This window comes from Barbus barbus (genome assembly GCF_936440315.1).
Source record: "Barbus barbus genome assembly, chromosome: 45".
Classification (NCBI taxonomy): Eukaryota; Metazoa; Chordata; class Actinopteri; order Cypriniformes; family Cyprinidae; genus Barbus; species Barbus barbus.
The window spans coordinates 17,348,526-17,371,062 of NC_136723.1; the positions used below are offsets into that span (position 1 = coordinate 17,348,526).

The 22,537-nt window shown below is 37.4% G+C and overlaps 1 protein-coding gene across 7 annotated transcripts in view; it reads left to right on the forward strand.

The window, feature by feature from the left end:
* Positions 1-22,537, forward strand: part of LOC306863735 (neurobeachin-like) — a gene marked incomplete at its 3' end in the record, with an annotated part of 128,577 nt that overhangs the window by 47,400 nt on the left and 58,640 nt on the right. For all 7 annotated transcript variants that reach the window (XM_079407255.1, XM_079407256.1, XM_079407258.1 and 4 more), the window contains exons 2-6: positions 13,661-13,892; positions 15,764-15,864; positions 16,288-16,383; positions 17,377-17,498; positions 19,104-19,230. In XM_079407255.1, coding sequence (XP_079263381.1) covers positions 13,661-13,892; positions 15,764-15,864; positions 16,288-16,383; positions 17,377-17,498; positions 19,104-19,230 — 678 coding nt within the window. The remainder of the gene's footprint in view (positions 1-13,660; positions 13,893-15,763; positions 15,865-16,287; positions 16,384-17,376; positions 17,499-19,103; positions 19,231-22,537) is intronic.

The following is a 22,537-nucleotide window of genomic DNA, read 5'->3' on the forward strand; positions in this document are numbered from 1 at the left end:
TGGTATCTTGGCCTTCTAGTCATCCTTTAACCTCTGGTCTGTCTGAGCGCCGTCTGCTCAGACCCTGTAGTTCTTTTTTCCAATTGATACGGAAAAGCCAGTTGTGTAGCAGTGCCCTTGCAGCCACCCACAACACCCATGCTTCATGACTTTTTAATGGCAACTCTCTGATTTTCTTGAAGAAAAATGATGTGTCTAGTCTCAGTGCAGACCTCAAACACCAATAAAAAACCTTGATGTGCAATATAGTTGGACCAAACCAAATAAAGTCTTTATTATTCATCTGAAGCACTCATAACCCCTCATACTTTCTCACCCTGTCTGGTTTTCCTCCTCCTCCTGCACCACGGCTCTGAACAGCTCTTCTCCTCTGTGGCGTTAAGTGTTTAATCTGTGATCTCATGTCTTGATTCAGCCTGAACAGCACAATGGGTGCAAATTACCCCAGGCAAACGAATACGAAATTAGCCCACTCTACCTTGACACTCAGCTGCTCGGGCCTTTGAAGGCCTAGATTAATAATGCAGCCCTTCAATGGGCCTTTGTCCCATCCACAGGCTAATGCTTGCTAATGGCTAACCAGCCGTATACTGGTGTCCTCTCATCTCTGAATGCCCACACTTACTGGATCACTTGAACTGAGTTAACACAACAGGTATTCACAGATTTTAGCAAAGACTAGAACATTATAATCAGCATGGCCCGCTACATTATAGTTTTACATACAGTTTTTTGGTCCCTTTTGTTTACAGTTTTTTTGCGTCTAAAGAAATATTTTCAAATATTTTATTTGTATTTTATGTAATTTATTTTTTATATTCAGTTTTGTTTGTCTTTGTCCGTTTTTTAGGGTTTTTTTCTTGTTTGTTTTTAAGTATTCAGTATTTCTTTTTTGTTTTGCTCACATATTTTCTGCCTCTAAAAAACTGTTTATTTGTTATGTTTATTTTGCATTTCATTATTTTTTGGTTTGTGTTTAAGGTTTTTCAAGGTTTTTTTTTTTTGCATTTTTACTTAGTTTTTTTTTTTAAGTTTTGTTTTTGTGTCCTTTTTTAAATTTTATGTAATATTAATGTGTGTATCTATATAATGCTTATTTTTTATATTTAATTTGGTGTTTTTTGTTTGGTTTACATGTTTGCCTCTAAATAAGTATTTCATATGTATTTTTGGCATTTTGGTTTGTTTTAATTTCTTTTAAATTAAAAATTTTATTTTTAGTTTACAGGTTCTTTGTCTCTACATGTATTTTTATTTTTAATGTTCATTTTCCGTTTGGTTATTTTAGTTTTGTTGTAATTTTGTTTTGTTCACTGGTTCTTTAAATTTTAGTTGCTGTTGCCAATAGCTTTGTGGACAGCGTGCTGACATATAGTGCTGTTGCACTTTGGATGTCCCAAGTTCGAGTCCCGGCTCTCGAACCTTTTATTTATAATTATATTTTATATAAATAACATTTTATATTTATTTATTTTGAACTCTTAAGCATTCTTGAATGTGGAAGGGAAGGCCATTGTAAATGCATGGAACATATGACTCTTTCCCATATGTCTGTTGTCCCTCATTGTCATTCGTGGTGCTTCTGCAGGAAGTTAGTCTGAAGACAAGCGTGTTTGTTTATTATTAAAGCTGTCACTCCACTGACAGCTGTCCTCTCAGCATGGGATTTCTTGTTTACACACAAATTCTGTATTCCTCCCTCTCCGATGATTTATCAACGTTCAAGTTTATTCATTCAGAATGCTTCATTAAATCACCTTGCTCTGGCATCTTTTTATCTCTGAAGTCCTCCGTCCTGCTGAGCTGAAATTACATATTCTTTCCGCAGAGTGCATTCTACTGACTCCAAGTCACCGTTTCCACTCTCGACTCTCTCTCATCACTCTGTCCCAGCCTTCCGAACATAGATATCACACATTCATCTCTATAGAAATTCTCTTCCCATTCTCCAAAACCGTGTGTGCCACCTATCAGGACCAGCCTTGGATAATTTACATTTAACGCCTAACCCAGAGGAATCGATTGGTAACCTTTGTGGCGGGCTGTGATAAAGAGAGGCTGACCTGGCACGATGGGGCCATGGCAGGGAAGCCACAATCTCGAACAGCGCATTATATAAAATAACGAATGCATTCTGCGAGTGGCCAAGAGGGAGAGAGTGTAAAACCAAAACGGCTGCACTGCACAACAGATGGTAAGGCCGCAGTAATCCTTCTAAGATCTCAAGTGCAAGCAATTGAAAAACGCAATGAGAAAACTGAATCTGAAAATGAGTGGCCTCGTGGTGGCTGCTCTACTGAAGGATATCGCTCAGCCACAGCGCAAGTAAACAAACTCAGATAAGACCTCCAGACTAGCAGAAGATAAATCACTCTGATCTGTAATGTTTACAGCCTCATTATTTTTGCTTTTCCTACTTTAGGAATATTTGTTTGAACTTGCGCCTTGGCTGGAGCCACCAAATGAAAAATGGCAATTTAAGAATATTAATGGGAGGATTATAGTATGTTTCTGAGACTAGAAAGTCCCTCGGTTTACCATGCTGAAATAAACATGCCACATCTTATTATTAAGTGGCACATCTTTGTCATTTTTTCATAAAGAGATAGCTCACCTAAAAATGACAATTCTGTCACTGTTTACTGACCCTCATGTTTTTGAAAAATGTCTCCATGTTATTTTTTGGCCATAAACTGAAGGTCTTTCCTTGTGTGGACAAAAACAGTTGAAACATTATTCAAAATATCATCTTTTGTGTTCTGCAGAAGAAAACAATTACAGAAACGTCAAACGATTTAGGTTTTTGGATGAACTACAGTACTCATTTAACTGAAATAAAATGTTCTCATTTGAGCGATTATGTAATTGAGCAGTTATGTAAGAACCAGGGTTATTATAGTTAATAAAATCTAAAAACATAAAAAAAAGTTCAAAAAATGAGATAAAGTTTAACTGAAATGAAATCAAATATAAAAACTTAAATGTATTGTTTCTGTTAGTTGCCAAGGCAGTATTTATATATTCATTTAGTGTAACTTGATCTACTAAAACTAAAATTGAAGAAAAAATTAACAAAAGCACACACATAGACATATAAAAAAAACTAATAAAAATAGCAAAAACACAAAAGTAATATGTAAAAATAAAGATTAATTAACAATATTTATTAAATATTACAAATATTATTATAAACTATAATAGTATCTCAGTGATACTAACATAACCCTGAGTAAATTCAGAAATGACCTAAGCGAATGTCAGAGGTAGCGTTTTCTCAGTAAGGTCACAGAATCCCTATCCTTGTTCAGTCTAATGGCGGGAGACTGCAGCGTTCCAGCGATTACGCCAACGCAGAACTTTGTGCCAAAACCTAGAGAAGCCCTTGCCAATTGCCGCCTTCGCCTCTTTTGGCTCAGGCCTTTGTGAGAGGATTGCTAGGCTAGCAAGTGCATAATTACTTGCTCAGTGGTCTATTGGAACAGGTTTCCTCACACCTTCATTCGCTTTCACCAAATGAAGTATCTTTTCTGAGTATGGCAGTCAATTAAACTCCAGGAGTCATCAGGATGCAATACACTTACATAACTCCCTGTTCCATTTTTTTTCTTGTCAGAGATTCTTAATTGCTCCATCTAAAGATGTTCAGTTGTAAATATGGAATATTTAAGAATATAAATATTAGGATTTGATTGCATGCTCCGTCTCATGCTCTGATCCCTAGATATGGCTTGGATCCCTCCAATGTAAATTTGACTGGGTTGAGTTATATGATGAAATTTGTCCTTAATTTTGAGCGATTGTAATAGTGAGGCTTGCCTTATGCACTCGAGGGAAGCGTGGTGCTGTTAGCTCTGTGAACATCATTCACTGTCAGAAGAAAGCAGAGTGTGCTCAACAGCCTGGCCAGCTGTGAAGTGAGGCTGTCCCTGCCAGTGCCGCGGGCAGTTTATGCCTCTCTTCCACAGACCGCAGTGCTAATTGCAGCGGTTGTGTGTGCTGGGTGTGAGCAGGGACAGTCCTGCCTCAAGAAAGCAGATGGCTGCACAAATAGTGTCCGTAAGATTTGCAAATCTCTCAAAACATTCATAGCAAGCAAGAGAGAGTTAAAAGTTAAGTTAGAAGCTATGCTGTAATTAGGAGCTTCATGCATTCTTCAACAATATATCAGAAGATTCTTAAATCCAATTAGATACGGCAGTATGGTACATGCATTTACCAATTTTTTTTTCCATGTGGTGTTGAAATGCTTGTGGTAAAAGTGCAAGAGTGACTCAAGTGTGGTAGTTACATGGCAGATGAAGATCTCCTGCTGTTTGCTACATGATATGTGCAAGTCATCCGGATGTCACATGTCACATGTCATGTCACAAAACCAATTACCTTCCTGTGTACACGGTGTGTATTTAGAAAAACAGGATTAAAGATTACTACAGCAGTCCCTCATCCAAAATTAAGATGCCGTAGTCATATTCAAGTACTTTTAATTTCATTTGGTGTTTTATTATTAATGTTAATATTATTGTGTTGAATAGGGTTCTTTTATTAATAATAATATTTTTTTTTTTCATGATACAGGTTTTTAGTATTTAAGTAGAAACACTATTGTTCAAAAGTTAGGGGTCGTAAGTTATTTATTTTTTTCTGAAAGAAGTCTGATTCTCACCAAAGCTTATATGATCAAAAATACGGTAACAACAGTAACATTGTGAAATATTAATTCAAATTTAAATAATTTTTTTATTGTAACTTTAATTTTAATGTTAATGTAATGTTTTAAAATGTAATTAATTCATGTGATGGCAAAGCGGAATGTTCAGCAGACATTACTCTTATACAGTATATACTTATTTATTTATATACATTATTTATTTATTTATTGATATCAAAGTTGCAAACAGTTGTGCTGCCTAGTATTTTTGGGATTTTTTTTTTTTTTTTCATAATTTTTCAGGTTTCTTTGAATAGAAAGTTCAAAAGAACACCATTAATTTTTGCTGTCACTTTTTGATAAGATTAATGTTGTTCCTGAATAAAAGTATTAATTTCTATAAAAACAAATAAAACAAATAAGTAAACACCTTACTAACCCCAAACTTTTGAACATTAGTTTATATCCATAATAATTATATACATAATAATAATATCCATAATATCTATTTTAAAGAATTAGTTCACTTTCAGTTTTCAATTTCCTAATAATTTACTCACTCCCATGTCATCTAAAATGTTCATATCTTTCTTTCTTCAGTCGAAAAGAAATTAAGGTTTTTGAGGAAAATCCAGGATTTTTCTCCATATAGTGGACTTCAAATGAGAGCTGACGGGCTGAAGGTCCAAATTGCAGTTTCAATGCCGCTCCAAAGGGCTCTACATGATCCCAGCCGAGGATAAGGGTCTTATCTAGTGAAACGATCTGCTATTTTCAAAGAAAATACAGATTTATATACTTTTTAACCACAAATGCTCATTTGTCTCTGTTAGTGTCCACAATATAGAGAAAAATCCTGGAATGTTTTCCTCAAAAGCCATAATTTCTTTTCGACTGAGGAAAGAAAGATATGAACATCTTGGATGATATGGGTGAGTAAATTTTCAAGAAGTTGTTTTTATTTTTTATTTTTTGTAAGTGAACTAGTCCTTCCACACTTTTGTAGTTGGCTTATCCCAAAATATACATTCATGCCTCTGTACTGAGTGACTTTTTTCAGGATTATAGATCTTGGTCTTCTTCAGAGTAGAGCAGTTTGGATTGAAAAACAATGCCAGTGTCCCTTATGTGAGAACATACAGGCTTTGTGTCAAAAAATAGTGGAGGGCTGGTTGTGGGGCGGCTTAGCAATATTTCTTTGTGTACAGAAATCTTAGAAATGTTCTCCCCTCTCTGTCTCCCTCTCGTCAGATTGCTGTGTGTTTGCGTCATATCCAGTGTCACGGTTAAACATTCTTGCACTAGCTCAAGACCCACGTATCTCCTACAGCAGATTTCTCCAGTTGTATACAGTGAGCGCTCTGTTCTTCAGTCTTGATCTGTACCTGCTCTCCTTTCTTGCTGCCATGTCGTATGTTTAGCGTGGCACTCACATTCTCAAAATGGACTTGGACGTCATGGTGAATTGTAGAATAGATGGTTGCCAGGCAACCTGATATGTTAGGCTTTGTAGCATCAGTTATTTTCAGTCGCTCACAGTTGCCCCTTCTATGATTGTATTTGTCAGCGTGTAATCACAGTGCCTAATTAAAGAGTGTGTCGGTAGTTTTTAATACAGTGATTTGAAATGGTCTCATCTTCCTCAGATACACCAGGAGAAATGAAGACGTTGAAATATTCGCTCGTAAGGTGTCCTGTGCTCTAATTGGGATCCTCGATGGGAAAGAGAAATTCAATAGAAGGAGAATTAATTCTTGCTACCTTAAGGCTTTGGCCTAATTTCGGCTAATGGATTCTGTATGGCGGCGATCGATGCTCATGAACTGGCCCTGCCTTTGTGTGAATATGTGGGCAAGCAAAGATTAGTTCACTTTCAAACGTGTCGTTTTTTTGAATAATTTGATCTATACCAAATTAAGTACAAAAACCGTCCCCCAACCTGAAGAAAAATCAATCAATTGATTAACCACCAACCCGGAGACATTCATCTGTCGCTGGCATGCGGTTTACTACATTCATCGCTTTATCTGTTGAGTAATTTAGCACTTAAGAACACTTGTGATTTGGTTCATTTGCCCACAGTTGTTTTTCAGCTTGGAAAAAAAAACCTTGTGCAAATCACATTCCCCCCTTTCATTATTGGGCTTGTGGCTTGTTTCGTTTCGAGATGAATTAGCTTGCTTCCAAACACAACTGTCTGTCTGGATAGTAATTGATTATTTTGAGTGGGTGGGAGTAGAGGAAGGCGCCCTGTGGAAAAATAATGTGTTGCTAACTGCTTTAGTGCTGCACGGAATGTAATCTGACAATGAGTTAGCATGTCATATATTAGCATAGAGCTAAAGCTCTGGGGGCTGAAAATCAGCCTTTCCCTGTTAGCACATCGTGTACGTTTTGGGATGACTGTGAGACAGTGTGTTATCTAAAACATGTTGTAATAAATATTATTATATATAATACTGTAAATATGTTTGGTTAAAGAAATGCATATTTTCATTAAATATATTAAATTTTTTCTGCATGAAAAGGCCAAATAGTTCAGTTTGTCCATGTATTTATTAAACTTTTAATAAATAAATATATTTTAAATGAATTAAAATGTTTATTGGTATTGTTATAGTGTACGATTTTAAGCAGGAAAAACATCAAGTAATTTTTTTCCTCATTAATATCATATTGTGTACCATAGAGACTTGATATGCAGAAACAAATGTACAAACAGAAACAACAGTAAATCAGGCATTAATTTTCCCAATTTTCCTTTTAAAATTCTATGTTAATTTTAATATTTTAACATTTTTTATATATTATATTGTTTATTTGTATATTGTTAAGCTAAATTTATTTATTTATTTGTTTGTTTTTTAGATTTATTGTATTATATTTTATTTTTCAATGTGCAAAGGCAACTGTTAATATACTTTAAGGTCATTTATAGCCATTTTTCCAACACAAATCTTCCTTGCTACATCGCTCTTTTTTATGCTGGATTTAAATGCTCATTTTATTGATTTTAATGCTGAAGTGTTTTGTATTTTATTTTTTATGTTTAATGTGCAGAGACAACTATAAGTATTCAAGTACTTTAAGTCAGTCATTCATAGTTTTCCCCTCAAATATTCCCTGCTGCATTGCTCTGTTTGTTTGAACGTTTCTTTGCTTTATTTTAATGCTTAAGTGCATGTTTTTTTCTTGGGTGCTCTTACAGCTAACATTCATTTCTTTTTTTATTATTATTATTTAATATTTTTTATATTAATGTATAAACATTTTTTTTAAACAGCAAATTGAGAGAAACATGTGAAATCATAAATGTCTCAGAGCATCTGCTGAATGATGTTTTAACATCAGACAGGGAATGCCTCGGCGCTGTATTGCGGATGAGCAAATGTTCTAAAAATGCAATTTTCCAGATAAAATCGACACATCGGTCAGAGATGTGGCCTGGCGTGTAGCGCATCTGGCTCGGATTGTTTTCCGATCCCATCCGCCATATCTGCCATGATTAACTTAAACAGATAAAGTCTGTTCCCACTGTAATAAAACATGACCGAAGTGGTGAGGAGATTGTGAGCTAATGTGCTGGAGGCTGTACCGCTCTCTGTCTGATCTCTTTCTTACAGCTCCTGCATTCTGCTGTTGCTTAAAAATAGTGTTTGACACCTCTGTCTGTGTTCAAGGGTCAAAAAGAAACTGGTCTGTTTGATCTCATAAGCGTCATGTGTAGGAGGCAAACAAGTCTATTCTTTTTATACTGCATCCTCGTGTGAAGAGTACTGATTATGTACAAAATTTTAGAGTATGGAGTTGAAGACTTTATTTTGGGTTATCTAACTTTGTGAACACCAACCCCCCCACCCCCCCCCCCCCCCACCCCCCAAAAGTGTTTATTTTGTTTCCCTGTTCCCTTGAAAGCTTAATTGCGTTTTTTGTTGCTCACTACACTACCCATGATATCTCTGGGTTTCAAAGGCAATTATTGATGAGTAAACATCTCGTAATTAATCATCTATTCTCTAAAGGCCTCAGGGAGTGATGAACCATGACAAATCAATAGGATTGTCATCCCTGCTGTCCTTCTGTGTGCACTATATGGATTGTAAATAGTTGAATGGTATGATACCGTGGAAACATTTGCGAACAATTCCTGTCTCAACTGTCTGGTAAAACCGATCGTACCATCTTAATCTCCTCAACAAGATATCGCCTATGGCTGATGCCTTTGACGAAACAGGGTTCCCACGGATCATGGAATTTCTGGAATATCATGGAATTTTAAAAGGTCTATTCCAGACATCGAAAGTCAGGGAATTTTTTTGTTTGTTTTTTTTGTCCAAGTCATGGAATATCAGGGATTTTTGTTTGTCAACTCCATTCAGTGCTCGTGTGTTCTGTGTGAAGAGCGCGCACTTGCTCTGTCGAACATCATTAGCGCCGACGTGGATAACAATCTTACTGAATTTACGTTTAGCATTAGCCAGCACTTTTAAATTTGCCAAGATGGCAGGCGCTCTGGCTCCCGGTAAACATTGGACTATGGTGGCTGGTGTCTCTATTTTCACGTTCCGTACAATAGAATCGCCAATAACTAGAGCACTTTCATCAGGTTTCTCAGTGGGTGCGTCACTGAGTGGGGAGAACCTGTTTGATGTTCTGATCGGAACGGAAGAGCGGTGTTTTGACCCGCGACTAGGCCGCCTCACAGTCACCCAGCTGCCCTGCTGCACGGGCTCAACCGCAACCGAACAATGTACAGGACTCCCTGAGCTGGTCGCATCCAAAGCAGTATCTACAGCCCTCACACTCTTACTATCCTCAACTAAAGTTTGGATGCGTGTCTCTAATTCTGAAACCTTCTCTGTCAGCCTAACTATTTCCCTGCATTTATCACATGTGAATCCCTCGTCGCCGACAGAGAGAGATAAACTATACATGTGACATGAAGTGCAAACAACAATAGCAGGAGAAGAAGCCATTACTCACTGTGACTGATGAATGATACCAACTTAACTTACCATTTACCACTGTTGTTTGATGAACTCATGAAAAACGGAGCGAGAGAGAAATGAAAACGGAGCGAGAAAAAAGAAAACAATAATAGGCGCGAATAGAAACGCGAATGGAAACGCGAATAACAAGCTAACCAGCTGATGCGCTGCACTCCCGGTTTTAAAAAGCGAACAATCAAATTAGTTAGATTAGTTTGATAGATAATACCAGAAATATGGTGGGAATTAAGTTATATATTATCACTTTAAACAACAGAGAGTGAAAGTAAAGTAAAGATTCAATATAATAGGAAAACGCAAACCTCTCAGCAGCACAACAGACAGGGACAGACTGAAGCAATCGATAGGAAGTAGGAGGAGCTCTACATTACACTACATTATACCCCACACATCACGTCAAATACGCATTACCTTACTTGTGCTAAATCTATGAAAGTGACGTGACATCAAGTATGGCCAAGTATGGTGACCCATATACTCTGAATACTCCATTTATGCTGCAGCGCCCGGGGAGCAGTTGGGGGTTCGGTGCTTTGCTCAAGGGCATCAGTCGTGGTTTTGAGGGTGGAGAGAGCGCTGGGCCTTACCCCCCCCACACCTACAATCCCTGCCAGCCCGAGACTCGAACCCGCAACCTTCGGATTACGAGCCAAATCTCTAACCATTAGGTCATTAGGCCACAACAGGCCCGGAGTGAACGAGATGTGAGGCGAGCGGATCCAAATGCGAAGCTTTATTCATAGACATGGTGAAAAACAGGCAGGGTCGAACACCAGCAAACAGATATGTTGAGGAGAAGACACAAGAGTATTCCTAGAGCAAGCGTGGGTCTTCAATCAGAGGGCTTGACAAGAGGGGCAATTGAATAACAAGCGAGAGTCCAGGCAAGGTACAAACAAAACTTGCCAAAACGGCAAGACAAAGGGAAAATCCATGACAGACCAATGATCAGGTAACGGGGAATGAAAAGGACTAGACTGACTTAGAAAATTAGGAAAGGCTCTGTAGAGTAGCTATCAATAGGGATAAGTGCTAATACTGTGATAAACGCTAAACAATACTTGGCAGTGAGAAATAAGTCGTCCATGGCTTATGTAGAGTGTGTGTGATTGGTTACAGCTGTTGGTGTAATCAGTGCAATGGATGATGGGAAATGTAGTCCGGGGTGAAGTGCAACAGTTGATGCAAGTGTGGTGCAAGAGTTTATAGTAGTGAGCGGGTGATCTCTGGTGGTGAGCAAACAGAAGTGCATGGATAGGATTAGTGACAGGTATCTAAAATATTGGCATCATAAGTTTATTTATTAGAATACAAGGTAACATAGATAAAACAAAATTGATAACAGCAACTATTTTATTTTATTTATTTATTTTAGTTTTCTTGTGGCAAGGCTAGTGAAAATACTAACAGGGCAAGTAATAATTTGAACCACTGAAAAAAATCCTTAGCGTTGAGCCCTGGGCTATTTTTTCAGCGCCATTTTATTCCCTTCCCACTCGTCAACTGCAATCACTAAGGCAAATATGCCAAAAAATGATTTTTTTTACATTTCTTTGGCTACAAAATGACCACTTAAAAGACTGAGTTAAAAAAAAAAGTATGAAAAATATCAAAGTGCATTTAATAGTGATAGTGAAGTGACATACTGCCAAGTATGGTGACCCATACTCGGAATTCGTGCTCTGCATTTAACCCATCCAACGTGCACACACACAGCAGTGAACACACACACACACCGTGAACACACACCCAGCCATTTTTATGCTGCGGCGCCCGGGGAGCAGTTGGGGGTTCGGTGCCTTGCTCAAGGGCACCTCAGTCATGGTATTGAGGGTGGAGAGAGCGCTGGACATTCACTCCCCCCACCTACAATCCCTGCCGGCCCGAGACTCGAACCCGCAACCTTTGGATTACGAGTCCGACTCTCTAACCATTAGGCCACGACTTCCCTTTTTAACAGGTAAAAGCAAAAAAAAAGTGCTCAGCATTACAGCGGCCTGTTTTTCCGTACTTCCATTCATACGCACACAAATGCGTCAGACCGGAAACGCATGCTTATGCGAAAATTTTCACATTTCGCTGCATTCCAAAGTAGGGCTGCCATTAACGACTTTTTATTTCGATTAATCTAAACCAGAGGTCCCCAAACACCGGGTTGCGACCCACTACCGGGCCGTGGAAGAATTTCTACCGGGTCACAAGACAGTTCTGGGAAAATGTGTATAGATATGACGCTCTGTTATTTATTGTGCGTAAATTATTTTTCGAATTATTCTGTGTTTTCGTTGTATGCGATTGATATCGAGTAGCAATTTGACGATTTCATGTTGAATTAGTAAATAAAAGATTGCTCTGATCTGTCAATGAATAAATTACACTAACATTAAGCTGCTTTTAGCCTTACCCTGGAGTTGGTTCACTCTCCAGATATAAAACAAGTAAATAATTAAATAAATTAGCATGATAATATTGTGTATTGGCGATTTCACGGGCTAACAATAGGATGATATGGAGCATATCGCCCAACACATTGTGAACTAAAGTTAACTAGCAAGTTTCTGTTTCTCCATAATGACAGTTGTTGACCTAAAGGAGAAAAATGACCATAGAAGACAGTTTATGCTAATGCTGACGAACCCTGCGGCACTGAGAGCACAATTAATGCATTCTGACACGTTTGAACACAGTGACGCATGAAATCAAATTTGCATCGCCAGAAGCATTCACATGCTTGCAGAGAAGACTTTTTAAGGCTAGTTTATGGTGAATAAAAGCAGTAGTGGATCTCACAATGTGATCTTGATGGTCTGAATAAAAAAAAGACCCCTGCTTTACTCGATAATGGTAAAGTCATGTGTAAGGTCCTCACATGGGTAATAGAAATAATCAAGGTGAATGTTCGGTTAAGGTGAGTGGCATGGGGCAATTACATGTGCTAAGGTTATCGACGGCCCAATTACAAAAGGTTCTAAAGCGCCAGAGCGTTCCCAATCTGACTGTATTGGATGAAGTGTGAAAATCAATAGTTCTCCCACTGCACCCTTAAGGAAGTTCTGCACCTCGGCTTCACACCGAAATGTAGTTTACAGGCATTTCAGCCTTTATTTTCCAAATCACCTGCTTATTTACTTAGGGGTTTGGCATTTGCATGGCTAGGAGCTGGCCAATTTCATGCCTGTTGAACTCCAAGACCGATGCCATTGATTATTGTTTGCTGCAGAGCAGGAACAAGCTCTGATTGGTTTCTCCTTTCCTTTCCTTTCCTCTCAAGTGTGTTGTTTGAGAGGTAGAGGGTACATTAATGTGTGTGAGGTCATTATGTTCTTTTTACCCTGACATTAAATGACCCTCTCAAATCGCAGTCATTGTTTGTCAGGCTGAGAGTGCTGCTCTCTACGGAAGCAACCTCAAAAACTACTCCTTTAATAATTCTCTCTGTATTATTTCCTTTGCTCTTCTTCCCACATTTACTGCACTCACAAGACCTTTCCAATTGGCTTTTCTGTTCAAATTAACTTATTCTATAATTTCATAATTTTTTATGTCCTTATTACCTTGGTCTGTTCATCTCATCCACCTTGTGTCCTACGTCAATCTCCCCCATGCCTATTGAATAAGATGACTGAATAATTGAATTAAATTGTGGTGATTAATGACACCGTTTTGTCTTCTGTAGAGCTGCTGTACAGTCGAAAATTAATTGTAATTATAACTGAAATGATTTTATTCCTGTTTGAATTTCGTGTCACTGATGCTTTTTTCCTGTTTATTACCATAAAGCTATTTTTATCTGTTTTATCTGTATTGTATAAAATGCTCTGTAAATAAACTTGACCTATTCCCATCCATCCATCTAATTATTTACCATTTATTTATTTGCATCACCATGATTTGTGTTTTTCTTTTTCATTATGGTTGATTGAAAATATACCGTTCGTCAGTGTAAACATTTTCCTCAGTAACTTCATTTGTGACTAATACTAGCTCTGTCTTTCTTTCTCAGCTGGTGGGCGGAGAGTTCGACCTGGAGATGAACTTTATCATCCAGGATGCGGAAAGCATTGCCTGCATGGTGGAGCTGCTGGAGCACTGTGACGTCACCTGCCAGGCAGAGATCTGGAGCATGTTCACTGCAATCCTGCGGAAGAGCGTTCGCAACCTACAAACCAGCACCGAGGTGGGGCTCATCCAGCAGGTGCTGCAGAAGATGAGCTCTGTCGACGACATGATTGCAGGTGAGCTCTAAAGTAAAGCGTCGCGAGATGCTTTCACAGAATCCAAACATGGATCCTGTGAAAAGTCAAATAATAATAAATTGTAAATTCAAATAAACTGTTATAAATAAAAAGAATATCTGCCCAGGGCCCTCAACAGATAGGATAACCTGGAACCAGGAACATTGTCCTGGGAACAGTGAATAGTGAAAAAAAAAAGTTTTGTTTGTGTACTGTGTATATTTATTATGTGTATATATAAAGACACACACATACATCATATATTTTGAAAATATTTACATTTATATAAGGCTATTATTATAATAATAATAATAATAAACAATATTTTATTATTATTAAAAAATAAAAAGTAAATATTACAGAAGATATATATTATTATAATATTTTTGTATTAGCAGTAGTATTTTTAATATTAGCAATAATAATTAATCTATTTTCAAAACTATTTTAAAGAATATTAAATAGTACAATTATGAATAGTATAACTGTTACAATAAAATATACAATGTAATTACAATATAATTTTTTATAGTTTTTAATTTATTGTTGTTATTATTATTAATAAACATTCTTTTATATTATTATTATTATAAAAACAGTAAATATGATAAATATAAATATAAATATTACAGAAGATATCTATTATTATTATTATTATTATGCTATTAATGATACACATTATTCTGAAAAATAAATCATATTTATAATAAATATAATAATAGCATTTTTACAGTATTTTAGTATATTTTGGTGGTTTTGGCTTAAGTCTTAAACTCTGCCTTTGTCAGCCAGTGTTTGATTTATTTTCTGTCAGTTTGTGCGTCACAATTAATAATTATGTTTTAGGTGTGCAGTGATTTGAAGTTTATTGTTTTCCACAATTCTGCTCCCTGTCTTATAGTGTTTATGCCACGTCTTTGTATATAAGCCTTTTCATAGTATACAGTATATGCCTATTCTAAGGCACTTTTTGTTGCAGTGCAAAGACCCCACATTTAGTCCTGGGACCCCTGATTTCAAGGCACTTTGGTTCTGAACACGTCTACTGTTTACACCAATGCTTTCAGTTCAAATTATTCAGTCAAATAAAAATCCAATTCACCAAAGAGAAAAGAATCAGTAATTTCTGTGGTAATCTTTGTTGTATCACATTCCCGTCCATATGTTCCAATCCTCTATGATTTGGCTCCGTTACGTTTCAGAAAAATAGGTTTCACTGTCTCGCTAAACCCCTCATTGTGCATTCTGTGTCCAATATTTCTGTGTAATTACGATCAGTGGACCATGGCCGTCGTTTATTGCAGGGGTAATGTGTAAAATTGGCTCTGTGAGCACATTTGGGAGAAAGCTCCTCTCTTACCGTTCTTTAGACAGATCCGCGTGTTAGAAAATGCCGCTGCTAATCAGACTATTAGTTCTCATACGCTTCCAGCTTCTGTCCATTTTTGACCAAATTTGTGGCCTTTGAGTGAACGGCGTATAACTGGTTTATTTTCAAAATCAAATTACAATGATATTATGCCACGACAAACATCACTGCTGAGGGGGTTGTTATTTTTCTCGAAATTAGATTATTTCATGTCTCGCACAGCACTTTAAAGAGCTTCTAAATTCATAACGCAGATGTTTCGCAAATTACATCAGCAGACGCTTTGACACCGAGCCATTACGGCCAATATGTGAATGAATAGACTTTCGTTTCCATGTGATCTGATGACTAAAGGAGCCTCAGGAGAACATGCGGTAGATAATGTTCCAGCCGAAAGATAACGATTGGCTTCTTGCCCCAAGTGACATCATCCTCATGAGTCGGCAGTCCAGTGCACCGATAATGCTGAGTCATTTTGTTCTCTTCTTTCTGTCTTCCTCAGATCTCTTAGTGGACATGCTGGGGGTTTTGGCCAGCTATAGTATCACAGTCAAGGAACTGAAGCTGTTGTTCAGCATGCTGAGGGGCGACGGAGGCGTGTGGGTGAGTTTTCTTGCACCACAGACTCTTGCCCCTGGATGCTGTGGCTTCGGTGGCTGTTAAAAACAAGGAGCTACTTTGAATGCTAAAATATGTTTTGAAGCTCATAAAATCTGCAGATCATTAGCTAGACCTCCAGCAAGCCCAGCCAATGATCTCCTGTCTGCCAGTCCTCCCCATGGCCGTGTATCGATTTCAGCTGTGCTGCCGTGGTTAAGGCTGATGGACAGGTTATTGATTGGCTCAAGTAGTGGTTGTTTTGTTGGGTCGTTGATAATGGTTACTATTAAAATAATTAATTTTTGACTTCTGTATCTTTTTCTCTGTCTTCTCTCATTATAACACGTTTCCTTTCATCCCTCTCTCTCACTAATTACAATGTCCTCTCTTAATTGTTCCCTTCCTCCATGTGTCCTGTGCCTATAGCCAAGACACGCCATTAAGCTCCTATCTGTGCTGAATCAGATGCCTCAGCGGCACGGCCCTGACACCTTCTTCAACTTCCCAGGACGCAGTGCGGCGGTGAGAATCTCCCACACATTTTACTATAAAACGTATGCATTCCAGGCTTTATAGGTATGAGCATGAGACTCGTTTCAGAATTATAGAACTCCAACAACAATAATAATCACTTATCATATGGCATTTATATCTCAAAGAGAGTATTCTAAATATTCTACTTTTTTGCTACACTTTGTCAGGTTAATATGCATTTTGCATGCAAGAATTTAAGGAAATTAGTACTTTTATTCAGCAAAGGCCGCATTCAATTGATCAAAAGTGACAGTAAAGATGTTTGTTACAAAAGATTTCTATTTCAAATAAATGTTGTTATTTTGAACATTCTATTCATAATAGTATCCTGTAAAAAAAAATCACAAAAATATTAAGCAGCACTCCTGATTTCAACATTAATAATAAGAAATGTTTCTTAAGCACCAAATTAGCATATAAGATAAGATTTCTGAAGGATCATGTGACACTAAAGACATGAGTAATGATGCTGAAAATTCAGCTTTGCTGTCATATTAATAAATTACATTTTAAAATATATTAAAATAGTACACAGTTTTGATCAAATAAATGCAGTCTTGCTTTTCAAAAACATTAAAAGATCCTAACAGGCTTTTTAAAAAGTAGTGTATCATTTATATTTATACATAATTTTTACTGAATAATTCATGTTACAATACATGCCTCACATTTCTGCCCTCTACCATCCGCATGGTTTCCCGTAGCCTTTCACTGCAAGGCCATAAATGTTTTTGTTTTGTACAAACTGAGAGAGTTATTATCTCAAATTATCTGAAAATATAATCAACGCTATGCCACAAATGCTGTTATTAGAGCGCAAATTGTATTTAACCCAGAGTATTAACCACTATACCAAGGTCGAATTTGTACAAAATGGTCAGTTGATTATATATATCAGCTTATTCTGCAAATGTGATTTTCATTGTTCCTATGATTGTGCAAATTTGCATCTTCTAATTTCCTTGTGTTTTGCCCCCGCAGGCCATTGCTTTGCCGCCCATTGCTAAGTGGCCTTACCAGAACGGATTCACTCTCAACACATGGTTCCGAATGGACCCACTCAATAATATCAATGTAGACAAGGATAAACCATACTTATACTGGTGAGTATAATGTATGTGACACATTAAGGTTGTGCAGAGGTAATGGTACAGCTTAATGCTGACCAGTCGCCAGTCATTAAAATATAAATGCCAGGACTGATTTCAGAGCAGAAGCTCTGAGCGACCTAGACCAACACCTGTGAGCCTCAAGCCTCTCAGCGTGGTGGAAACATGGGAGATCTGTGCATATGAAATATTATATTACCATTTCTGTTTGAAGTGGTAAATGTCTCTACAGGGCTGGCCCACAAGAAGAGACTGCTAATTTAGGAGTGATGAGCCCTGCCCTATTTTCCAGTTACCAAAAAAGCCTGCCGTACCAGAGGGCAAACTAGATAAATTCACAAAATTCCTAAATGTCATAGGAGATTCTCTAAAGAACCTCTGGTTGTTTTTGAAAATAAACCAGCGTCGTAAACTGGAGATGCCTTGTTAGTTTTGACCTTTAATTGAATGTCAGTGCTACACTTTAATGCCGTATTTTACACTTCTGTAGCATTTCATTCTTTGGTCTGGTTTTGATGTTAGTCAGGGTTTCATGCAAAAAAACACTCGTAATCCCCTTTAACAGACCCCCAAGGACCTACAGTACTTGTGGAGTGCAGTTATGCTTGCTGTCAAGGGAACAGATAGGATGATCTGTTGGTTTACTGTGTTGAAGGTTGCAGACAAGTCCAGCAAAATGAGTTATTAGTATACATAGATGTAATTTAATTTTACATGCAAATTTCCTGTAGCTCAACTTTGCCAAGGTCACGAGTTTGATTCCCAGGAAAGAGACATACTGTAAATGTATTTGAATTGACTTGAATACCCTGAATATATTGGCTTTAAGGATGCCCTGAATAATTACATGTAATACGATTAAAATGAATAACCGCATGGCTCTAGCAACAGTTCTTCAAAAGAAATGAATTTTCACACACATGGTTCTACAACATCACTTGTATCACCAGGAGGCCTTTTTGAATATTTGTAACTGCTAATAAAGTATATCCTCTATGTTGGGGTAGCAGCGTTTGCACACTATTGAAGGAAGAGACACTGAAGGTACAGATTACCACTTCAGAAGTCTGAGGGCCACTGACCTCGCTTAAATCAGCATGTAATCCTGTTTCTATGTTACCGTGGTGAGCTTAGCATAGAATTATGTAGCCGTGTAGGCACAGAGCGAGAGAAACAGCACCGCTTTGAGGTCCGACTGATAGCCAGTCACCTTATCGACAGCAGCCAGCGCTCCCAGCAATCTCTGCTGCCAGTGACTCTGTCAGCCATGTTTGTTTTCCCACCAAGAATAAAGCCTGACATTCTCCCTCCATGTTTTCACATCTGAAACGTGGAAAACGTGTTGAAATCAGATTGTTCTGTAGCATGGTCTGAATAATAAAGTGTTTGAGTTGCTTGAGGCAGGGCAAATAGAAGATGAAATAAGATTGAAAATAGAGGATGGGGTGGCTTTTGTTGACTCATATTAAAAGAAAGCCTGTTGAGTGGGCAAGTTGGCATTAAAATGTTAAAATATTGTTTCATATAGCCAGTTTTTGCATTCTTTCTCTTTTGTTTCATAAAATCAGTTCTTTCTCTTTTTTTTTTTTTGTCCCCTAGTTTTCGAACCAGCAAAGGAATTGGCTACTCAGCACACTTTGTGGGGAACTGTTTAATTGTGACATCACTGAAGTCAAAGGGGAAAGGCTTTCAACACTGCGTGAAGTACGACTTCCAGCCTAGGAAGGTGAGTTTCAACCTGTCTACACATACGAGTAGACTAGAGTAACTAGAGTACAGTGGAAGGTTGAACAGAGTTAAAGGGGTCATATGACATTGCTAAAAAGAACATTATTTGGTGTAATGCAATGTTTACGCAGTTTAAGGTTCATTATTTTCCACCTTCCGTACATTATTGTTGCTCCTCTCTGCCCCGCATTTCTGAAACACGTTGTTTTTTTACTAAGCTCATCGTTCTGTAAAGCACGGTGTGCTCTGATTGGCCTCCTATCCAGTGCATTGTGACTGGCCAAATATTTCAAGCATGTGACGGAAATGTTACGCCCCTTACCATATTTGGAAACACACAGCGTCTCCATGACATGGCGGCAACGGTAACAATACTACAGCAAGAATAAAAGTTATGCCTTTCTTTGTGTATACATTTAGGCAGTGTTATGCAAATCTTCCAACAAAGTGATGTAGATTTGTGGGGGCGTGTTTGAATGAGACATTTTAGGAAGGTGTGGATGAGTTTTAACTTTAAGAAAGAATATATCTTTGGGTTTGAGACATCTTTGTGACTTATGGATCTTATATATATGCACAAACAGCTTTTAACACTCCAAAGACAAAAGAAAACATGAGATCCTGTCATATGACTCCTTTAATATATGGTCTTTGCCTTTATTGGTGACATCAAAATGACAGTTTTTTTATTTATTTTATTTTTTTAGGGGGTTTGATTTTGAACTAACTTTGTTTTTGAAGATCTTTTCAAAAACAAATTTTGTTGAGTAGATGCCAGTAAACCTAGCAGCCACATAGCTATGCATGAATAACACTTGAAAACCTTAGCAACTGCATAGAAATCTAGATATCTTTTCTTGGACAATTGTGTCATTTTAATAGTGCATACCCATTTATGATGCCATAAAATGGAAGTTCACACTATTTTGAAGCAATATTGATCTTATTGCAAACGATTCACTCTTGCATAAGTTTAAAAAAGAAAAAAAAAAATTATTGACCTTGTAATTAAAATAAAAAAAATAAAAATACCATAACTCGTTCTTCTAGGGAAACGACAGACTTTCACCTGTCTGTCTCTCTCTGTCTTTATCTTTGCACAAATTTGATGTCTCCACCGAGTCAGCCCTACTCGAAGCCCTTCTAAATTGTTAGCTTGTGCACAAAAGAAACAAAGGGAATTCCAGGGGGATTTATTCCCAAAACACCTTATTCCTTTTTAGTACTCAGGATCTGTCTATTTAGCGCTCTTTCTTTCAGTTTTTCTTTTTTTTTTTCCTCTCACTCAGAATGGGCTGATACAGCAACATCTGGTTTTTGATAACTTGGCTCCTTTTATTGTCCCAGTGGGATGGATTCGGCTCAGTCGCACGTGTTGTTAAACGACAAATGAAAATAAGTTTGGCAAGGGATGTTTGAATATGATACCTCATCCTGTCTGCTCACAGAAGAGGACGACAAGGGAGGGTGGTGTGCCAATTAGAATTCAAGCTATACCCCTTCGCCCAGATACACACTCGCTAGTGTGAGAAAATGTGTACTCGGCCTAACAATGAACCTCACAGCTCACCCAATTAGTCAGCACTCTGTTCTGCTATTGAAACTGTGTGTGGTGGGACAAAGGGGCTGGATTTTAATCAACTACTTTGTTAGTGACTTAGATTTATATTAAACTTCCTTGGATATTAAAGAGGGAAAGAATAGATCAAAACAGGGGATCAGGGAGGATTGGAGATGTGAACAATAAGAAAAGTAATTGAATTGAACTGAGCTAAAAGATCTATCCAGAACTTAAATGGTGTAATTGTTATTGGTCAATGGAGACCAGCAGCTCAGAAGAAAAGTTTGGAAATGGAGGACTACTCTAGGGCTGTGTTTTTGGGAAATCCAAAGCCCCGTCTAGACGAAGATGACCCTTTCATGTGTTTTATGTAAAATCTTAACTGGCATTAAAAGCTTTGAAATCTCAGTTACGGGATGGATTTTTGGTCTAGCAGATTTTAGCTTATCCTTTTTTCCCCGCTGTCACCCCAGCTAATATCGCCTTACGTTTTCATAAGATGCTAGGAAGGTGGAGAGGATATTTGGGAAATTAGGTCTTTTGAGGAAGTTTGCACTAAATCTCCCAATTTCTGACGGGCCACTCTAATTTCCAGAGCTCATCCATATGGACTCCACCCTACAAGAGCTCAGTTTTTTGTTTGAATTACAGATATATGGTTGACACTTTTGCGTGATCCATGTTGTCGCATTCCTCACTGGAGCGCTTTCAAATGTCAGGGCTCTGATCTTTAATTCATATGCCAAAACAGCTTTTAGCATTGCTACCATCAAACAGAATGAGTCTGTTTCAGTAAATTTAGCTCTCGGTTTAGAAGCATGTAATGAGATGATGTTTTATGTGCTTGATCTAAAAATTGAACCATTTTAATTTTGGGGGCGGGTCATTTCCGCAGAATTTTCGTGGTCCAAAGCTTGAAAGATTGGTTCAGTATAATTTAAGCTCTATATGTAGCATGCCATCAGTTACCACAGAAAATAAATTCCCTCGTTCCATTGCGTTAACAGTAGTGGACGGCAGTGAGACAAGGCATTACTGAGGGTTTTTCTTTTGTTAAAGTGTTTTCTATTTAATTTGCATGTTTTTGCAAATAATACAATTTTGTGGTAATTGATGCTGTCAAGACTAGTACATTATTTATTATCAATTTAATATTGAATGCCGAATTTAGAAATCACTTAGTTGCATTGGACAGGCAATAATATAATATAATAATAAATAAGTAAATAAATAAATGAAAATAAGTGGGCCAAAAGGTCAAATGAGTAGCTAATCCAATGGGATTTCTCCAAGTGCTCTGATAACCAGTCCGAACCTAGTGGCCTTCATAATTTTGTGGACGAAATGGTCTGTCTGGATCATGAAATGCATGATTTATGAATTTATATGCATACAAAATTAAATGTAACAAAACAGGAGTATTTCATGATACAGATCGATCCTTTCATCCATGAAATTCAGAGGAAAAAATGTCTAAATTGTGAGATGTTTATTCAAAATTGTGAGATATAAACTCATAATTATGAGAAATAACATGAGAATTGTGTGCTATAAATTTGCAGTTCTGAGAAAGTCAAAATTGCAAGATATTAACCTGCAATTATGACATGATAATTAAAAACTGTGAGCTGTTGAATCGTAATTGTGAGAAATAAAGTCAGAATTATGTGCTAAAAATGAGCAATTCTGAGATAAATCTGAATTGCGTGATGTTAACTCAAATTTCCAAGATATAAACTTGTAA